Here is an 8,377-nt window from a genome sequence, read left to right on the forward strand (position 1 = left end):
TTCCAGTGTTATCTGAGGAAATGTGCCTTAAAGCATTAAAACAGTATTTTAATTTTTCTGTCGTTTTCCGACAAATTTATTTTACACTACAGTTGGATGGTGCATGCAAGTGATACATACATTATATAATTATATAATTAGGCTCTTGTCTGTTAGAGGACTTTAAAATGTAATATTTTAATGTACACATTTTAATGTATTATTATTATTATTATTATTATTATTATTATTATTATTATTGTCAGTAGTAGTAGTATTATTATTTTAAGTCAGACAGGAGTCTTTCAGTTCATCTCACATTTATGATTCGAACAATACATGTGTTGTAATTTTAATTTAAAAAATAATTTTTTTAAAGAATGAATGAAAGAATATAATTTCACTTGATTCGCATTTGTTTGGATAATGCACATTCTATTTTTCAGACTGACGCTTTCCACTGTAACACACATGGAAACATAGTGAGGGTATAAGACTAAAGTCCATGTAAATATTCACTCAAAAAACCTTTTTGTTTAATTATTTATTTATATGAACCTTTTAATATATATAGATTATGCACCCCTCAGTGTTTTCTCAGGGGATACTTTGATTAGTGGAACAGGAAGTTCTCTGCTGGCAGACATCAGTGTGTCTGAATATTATATCATTGATGTGTAATATTGTACCAGGACATGTGAAGCAGGCCTAAAGCTTAGTTATGTGTTTTAGTCTACACAGGGCTGCCAAATGCAGTCATGTACTAACATAAAACCTCAAAAGCAAAGTTCTTGAACTTGGAAATCCACTGTAAGATGCATCCAATATAACAGCGCACGATGGCTTCGCGTTGCTGAAAACCTAAGCTCCTTAATCAGCTCCTATGAGACAACATTAATACTTTATGTACATGGGTCAGGAAGATCAATAGACATGGCTCCTGAGTCTCTCCATTGCCTGGCTACTGACTTGTGTGCAATCAGGGTGATGAAACATAACGTTTGCCACATGAAAGACAAACAAGTATGAGAAAGTGATCAGCAAGTGTCTGGTTTATTTCATGTTTAAAATGAAAACTGTAATTTTCTGGCTTTTATCCCATGAAGGATTAAAAAATAGTAGATGCTCAATTTCCTGTGCTACAAGAATCCCACAAATATTTCAAACTGAGTTTAAGTCAACACAGAAAAAAAGGAGCATTTTCTCTGTGGTACATTGGTACTGAACCCAAGATTGCAAGGGAACGTCCTTAAAGCTGAACTAAGATGATTTTATAAATAAACTAAGAAGCTACAGTTCTGTGCAAAAGTTTTGAGTCACCCCTCTTTTTAATATCTGTTGTTAATATCTGTTGCCACACTTTCTACGTGTGGCTACCTTCCTTTACCTCCTCCTTTGGTCTGATCCACTAGAGGGCCCTGTCACCTTAAAGTAAGCATGCAATATGTAGTTTTGGGGTATTTGCTGAAACTAGCTCTATATTATTATATCTAATTTTGAACAGTAACAATGTAACAAAAGCTCAAAAAAGACCACAGCCTGACAAAAGACTAGCGAATAATCAGTCTCTGTTTCAAATACTGAAGTAAGAAACACCGTGGTCCCCAAAAACATGATGGCTACATGATGAATATTTCATACACACAAGTGTAGCTACTCACGCAAGTCACCTCAGCACATTTTCTTTTTCTTTGCACTGGCGTTGCAAAGAGGCTGAACAACACACAAATCAAATGAAAAATCTGCATTCCACACCAGCTTTGCGTTTGTGTGTGTGTGTGGGTGCGGTCTTTTTCATGTCCTTATCTCCAAAAGAAGCGCTGGCATTTAGAGGTGTCCTTTGCCAAGAGCAGGATGAATTGTTTTCAGAGTGATACTTCAAAAGCAGCATTTTCCGTACCATTAACTTGTCTAACTGTGACACAGCTGCAGCGTGAACACGCAGGCATACACATGATGTAGGGGAGACCGGGGATAGTTGTAACGTGGGTCAGTTGTAACACTTCCAATTTCTCCAATCAGGGCTAAGTTTCAAATGATGTGACTCATCCTGTGCATGCCCAACTCAGTTGTGCTATCACATGTGAAAAATCAGCACATTTTGTCAAACACAAACAATTTAACACGAAAAAAAGTAATTTGTATGCCAAAAATTAAGTTTTTCTACTTTATTTCAATTTCTAATAGCATTATCTGCTTTGCAGTTAAACTCATCAAACTTAAATTATGTTATTTGTATGTCTATGGGGATATATTCTGTGTAAGTCTTTAGTGCTAATGTTTTAGCCGTTGGCTGTAATGTTAGCTAGTTCATGGCTATAGGAGTCTGGGTCAGTTGTAACAGCAACAGTCTGGGTCAGTTGTAACAATAACGCAGATGTTACAACTTATCACACTATTACTTTAACTTATATTAAACAAGTTGGGGCAACGACATCAGCAGAGAGAGGTTCACTGGTCGCATTTGTAGGACGATCTGATTTCCTCGTGTCAGCATTGTTCCCACATCATCATAATTAATGTTGTTCCAGGTTCAACATTGCAAGTGACCAATCACCTTCTTGTGACGTCATTCCTTTGCGACTTCGAAATACCCGCCTTCGATTATTTCGAAATACAAGTGAAGAAGTGTGTGCTGAATCTATGAATCAAACTATCACCTGGAAACATAATTAACTGGTCCATAGCTGTGAAACTGGACATGAGTTCTTGATTCTATGGAGATTAACAGTAATCCAGAAATTTACAAATTTGTCCTGGTACATCGCGTAAATGTTGTCCCAGGGACATCGCGTAAATGTTGTCCCTGGGACATCGTGTAATTGTTGTCCCTGGGACATCGTGTAAATGTTGTCCCTGGGACATCGTGTGATAGCTTGTAAATAATGGAATGAAAATTATTGATTGTTATTAACTTGTGAAAAAGAAGTGTAACAAATCCACATGTTATGTTCTTACACCCTTACAGAAACTGTGACTCCTTCACAATGTCAGGTAAATGTCAACTCATGTTGAATAATCAACCAATCAAGCCTTTTATTATCACATGCAATGTTACACGTACAACTGCAATGAAAATTTCACCCCCTTCTGACCATACATATATTGCTTAAACATCACATTGGGAAGACAGGTCGGAAACAGTTAGGAAGGTCAGAAAACAATTTAATTAATAGATGAGGGGAGAGGAGGAGAAAAAAGAACTACAACCAGACAAAGCTCCTAGAAGACTGAAATGGATGATGCATGCAAAAAGAAAATGATATCTGTTGACTACAGCATATGCTTTCTCACAGATTACCTTGTGGGAGTAGCTGGACCAAACTCTATTGGTATTTCAAGTTTGAAATCCCTGTTTGACCAGACTAACATTTCAGATGAGGTACCTCTTGACATAAAAATCCTTTTATGTTGTCATAAAACTAATGTTAAATTCTGCTTTAAATACACTTTATTGTACAATTTACTTAATGAATCGTGTTCCTTAGTTCTGTTTTTATTTATATGTATTTATTTATTTGTTTTATAAGGTAATAGATGGCCTAATCTATTTGCAGTGTGAGGTATGTTGAAAAGCTTGTTTGATCATAATGACATAGCATGTTTACGTTTTTTGTAATGTATTTGAAAACATAGGTGTATTTATGTTATTTTTATAGAATTTCCCTCACATTTATCCAATACCAAGCCAAATCACTGGAAAAATTTTGGATGGGTCCACAAGAGCACAAAGTGCATACTTTTTGAAGGTATGACTTGGACTGTGGTAACTATGTTCTTATCACAAAGGGTTTATAAGTTGCCACTATAAACAAACAGCATTTTCCAAAATTGAAGCCTTGTCAGAAGAACCTGAAAAATACCTTTCTGAAACCTTTTCTGTGTAAAGACTTGTTCAAAAGCAATGCACACAGATTAAAACATTTCTGTCTTGGCCAACTGATAAAGAACACCAAAAATTGAGTGGTGCGTGTTGAGTCTGTGGTCTTGATTTGTTTTGTACACACTATAGAAATTAATTAATGTAAACCAAAAATGACACTTTCTATATGTTTGTGTATCTGCAGAATTAATTACAAGTCTCACCTGACAAGCTTTTGCAGTTTTGCAGTGTCATTCTTGACAGAAAAACATACTTGTCACATTATTTTTATTTCCAGAAAAACATCTTTCAGATGTATGAGAAATTGATTGGAGCCTGTCTGGAAAACGGCAGCCACTGGACCTTGTTTGTAAGTTGCACAGATTTTGCACTCTCTCTAGTGCATGATACTTTTCAGTGTCCCTCATTAGGAATTCTCAAGGCCCAAGCCTACCATATCCATCTTTTTACAAAACAGTTTTGTGACATACCCAAGAGGACCATAGTCTATATGAATTCATTTGGCGAGTCGGAGGTCAGAAAAAGTGCGGTGTTGAAAAACTGGAGGTAATTAATTAACATATTTAACATAACATATTTAATTTAATTGAAAGCATTACCGAACGTGGTTATTGATTTCTCTATATGCTTTTTATTTGTAATAACTGCGATCTCTCAGCTCATTTGCTTCAGCAAGAGGCTGCGCTGGAGAGTGGACCTTGTCACATGTGAGCCACCCACATCAACAGGATGGGAACTCATGTGGAGTGCATGTCATAATGGTACTGAAAACTATAGCTTTAACCTATATAAGTAATGTTTACATTTTTGCCTATTCAGTTTTTAAAGCCTTAGAGGCAGGATGGTAAAATCTCAATTTTTTTTGTAGATTGAACCATTTCAGCAGTAATGCTTTGCTTTGGTTGCTCTGTTTTGTTTTTTTTCTCGGGGGGGAGGGGGGGGGGGGGGGGTTAAAAACAAACAAACATTTCTTTGTTAATCTAATTCTTTTTGTTCTTTTTTTTTCTTCGTCAATTATTAGTTTGCCCAATCTCTCATTGACGGTAAAACACAAGTGGAGGAGTACAACACTGAAATCACAAAGCTCAGGTCCCGACTTTGCCACTACTTATTTTCCTCAATAGGTAAAAATAAAATTAGCTGCCTTCTTTTTCTCTAACATTGGAAAATGTAACTTGTACTTAAACAAATTATATTTTGCAGATCGAACTAGGAAGTGCAGTCAGTGCTGGTGTGTGATTGCAGCCAAAGACCGGGTACACTATGACATGTCCTTAGCCATATAGATTGTTTATTTAATGGACTTTGTTCATTTGTTTTTTGTTTGTTTATTTCTTCTTCTTTTTTTTTTTTTTAATTCACAGGTGCAGTGCCAGAAATGTGGTGCATACAAGCACATGCGTTGTTCAAAGTCTGTTTGTGGCATCTGTATCTTCTGTGAGAGTAAGTCACAATATAACTAAACAACGTCCAAAAATGTTTAAAGTGAAATTTTTTTTCGTAATTTTGCCTTTGCACACCAGGACTGTGTAATTAAAGTGGACGTTTCAAGATCCAGTTTTTACACAAAACTATTTTAGACATAACTGTGTCGTATTGTGGGGATTTCTCTTCACAATTAAATTGATATAGTGCTGTTTATATCATTCTTCTTTATGTAACAGCACAGTGCAGCACAGCAGAGGGAAAGGAGTTGTGCAGCATAGTGGGTGGCTATACAGGAGGAGCAATAGAAGTAGCCAGTGAAGAATGTCATCAGGGAAAGCATCAGGCAGCGAATGACAAAGGAAAAGTTCCTAAGGGAGAGAACATCTGCAGCAAATCGACAAGTAACAGTGAGATAGGAAGACTGACAGTCAGAGATGAAGGTACACAGACTGAAGACAAAGAAAAAGAAACAGAAGTATACGGCACAAGTCTGAGTACAGATAATGCTGCTGATGATGATGTTGACAGGATCGATGCAGATACAGAATTCCAAACTGATTCAGAAGGAACTAGTACAGTTTACAGAGTGCATGGTCGCTTATCTGTACCAAGCTCAAAAAAGAAAACCTACACAATAACAGAAGACGAGATCAAGCGCAGAATCAACGCAGAGAACATGTCAGTTCATGTTTTCAGAGGTTTGATTGGGGTAGGTATACATTTCGTGATTTTGATGTCACCTGAAATAAATCCGGGTTACTCGTATCAATGAAGTGACAATGTGGCTGGAAATTGTGCATTTGCTGCAACATATACACAATTACACCATGTAAACAAAAGCATTTAACTTTGTGCGCGTGTGTGTGTCTCTCTCTGCTCTTTTGGTGTTTGCACTTTTTCTTTTTTAGGGCCGTAAAGCCAAACTGCCCGCAATGATTCTTGACAGGCCTAAGAAGGCCAAAACTAAAGTAACAGTGTTTAGTGTTCTGAGTGAAGAGGCGGCTGGGGAGCTAGCCCTCGGGTTTGCCGGAAGATTGGCCTGCGATGTCACAACAGACATGGTCTGTAAAGGCATCGACCATTCAAGTGCTGATATGACAAAGTAAGTTAGTAAAACAATATGAAAGTTGTATCTTTTTTGGTATTATTTGTCATTTCCCCGTATTTGGGTTATTGGTGTAACATTGTTAATCTTACTTTCTAATAACAGACAGACTCTTCTCAAAATCCAACACAATCTTAAACATGAGCTGACTGATTCCTCAACCTTCAGTTTGCTGACACACACCTTTGGCCCCGCTGCACTGGATTCTGTCATTTCATTCCTGTGTGAAAAACTTGATCTTGTTTCTTAAATAATGAAACCTTTTGTGACTTTTGTTTGTTCTGTAAATCAGAATCTTGAAAATTGTTCATTGTTGTTCTAAGTTTGTGTTAACTATTTGGCAAAAATGATTGGTTCCTAATCCAAACAGCATAATGACTGTTCTAACACATATCTTAAAAATGCTACAAAGAAAGAAAATTATCACATATGTTTCAATATGAATGTAATTGTGTCACACTCGGTTTGTAGTAGCTTTCCTGTTTTATTTTGAGTTTTGGTATGTTTACACTGTTATTTTTATTTCCCGTGTGTTCGTCTTCCCTTATTAGTTTTACTGTATTTAATTAGTCTGATTTAATAACTTATAATTATTTACTTTCCAGTGTGTATATATGCTCCTCGTTTGGATTATTGTTTGTTTGAGTTCTGCCTGTCTTTTCTATTAAAGATTTGGACTTTTGGACTATTAGTGGACCTCGTAGGTTTTTATTCTGTTCAATTGGTAATTGACTGGGTTTAATTTAGTGGCCTGGAAAACAGGCCGGAGGGGTCTGGTCATTTTAACCCCCTAAGACCCGAAATCTTCCATGGCATGCATTTTTAATTTCTCTTTGATATTTGGGCCGATTGGAACCCGATGAATGTAAAAAGAAAGAATTACCAGGTTTTGTTTTTTTTACCTAATTTTTGTTTCTGAGAAAAATGAGAGCCACATATGAGGACATTAATTTGAAATTTCGATAGAACAGTTGCAGTATAATGTCCTCATAACTGTATATCAGGCACTTGTTGATCAAGATTTAGTATTTTGGTCTAAATAACCCAAAATGTGATGTCCACATGTGTGGACGCCAGGCTGGAGTAAAGTGTTAGAGCTATTTATACCTATGTAAACTTTTATACACTGGTTTTTACCTGTCTTGTTTCAGAAAGGTTTAAAAGGGTAATGTCCACAGTTTATTTATTTGTTTGAATTCAACATATTTTATTAAAGTAATTGAGCTTGAACACAGAAAAAACTGAATCAAATAATCATAAAATCAAATCACTTGCACTATACTGAAGTCTAATCTACTCTGAGCTAATGCCGGTTTCCAACACTAATGATCGGGTGAAGGAGAGAGATGAGGGTGTGCACGGCCACTGGTGCTCTTATCCCTGTTCTTTGTGATACAATCCAACAGGAAAGCAGTCAAACCCTTGGACATTAGCCAAGTTAACGTTCACAAATATATACACACAGAGGAACTCTGAGCCCCAATGTCAGCATTAGCACAAACATGCCACTTCATACCAAATCTCAGTGTGAGGTCAGGTGTTAGTCTCATTCCATTATTCTGGCTATATTTTCTTACTCATTACTATTAAACTTATACTTAAGACTAACTATTAACAAAATCACACCCCAATAACTCTGTTATTACACTTTGCATTTAATCATAAAAAGGCTGGATGTTGAAACCTTTTACTTCTATTTTGTATGAGCCAGGATTCTCAACAGCTGATACTCTATGTCCAAAAAGTGACAGGTATCGTTTTATGGAGCAAAAAACTTAAGAGCGCATATTTTATAAATAATACCAACAATTACAAATGCAGACCTTTAATAGTAATAAGTAATCCTTTATTTATAATGCATAGCAATATAAAAATAGTAACATATGAAAATATTACAATGGGCACAGATGAATTTGTATCAAAAACAGCAACCAAGCCAAAGTAATGAATAACACACATAAATAACAACTGCTTGAGAGACC

General features: G+C 36.1%; 1 protein-coding gene across 1 annotated transcript; it reads left to right on the forward strand.

The window, feature by feature from the left end:
• The first annotated feature begins 3,229 nt into the window (after nt 1-3,229).
• LOC146640138 (uncharacterized) lies at nt 3,230-6,645 on the forward strand. Its single transcript, XM_085357928.1, has 12 exons — nt 3,230-3,361; nt 3,510-3,542; nt 3,639-3,728; nt 4,140-4,211; nt 4,320-4,408; nt 4,521-4,623; nt 4,884-4,986; nt 5,066-5,118; nt 5,227-5,305; nt 5,527-5,999; nt 6,199-6,392; nt 6,501-6,645. The coding sequence occupies exons 1-12, from the start codon at nt 3,239-3,241 to the stop codon at nt 6,643-6,645; spliced, it is 1,557 nt and encodes a 518-aa protein (XP_085214054.1). The 5' UTR covers nt 3,230-3,238.
• Nucleotides 6,646-8,377: the final 1,732 nt, after the last annotated feature.

The sequence above is a fragment of the Diplotaxodon limnothrissa genome, linkage group LG1, assembly GCF_057381915.1.
Source record: "Diplotaxodon limnothrissa isolate DT_005_m linkage group LG1, D_limnothrissa_male_GT1.1, whole genome shotgun sequence".
In the NCBI taxonomy this organism is placed as follows: domain Eukaryota; kingdom Metazoa; phylum Chordata; class Actinopteri; order Cichliformes; family Cichlidae; genus Diplotaxodon; species Diplotaxodon limnothrissa.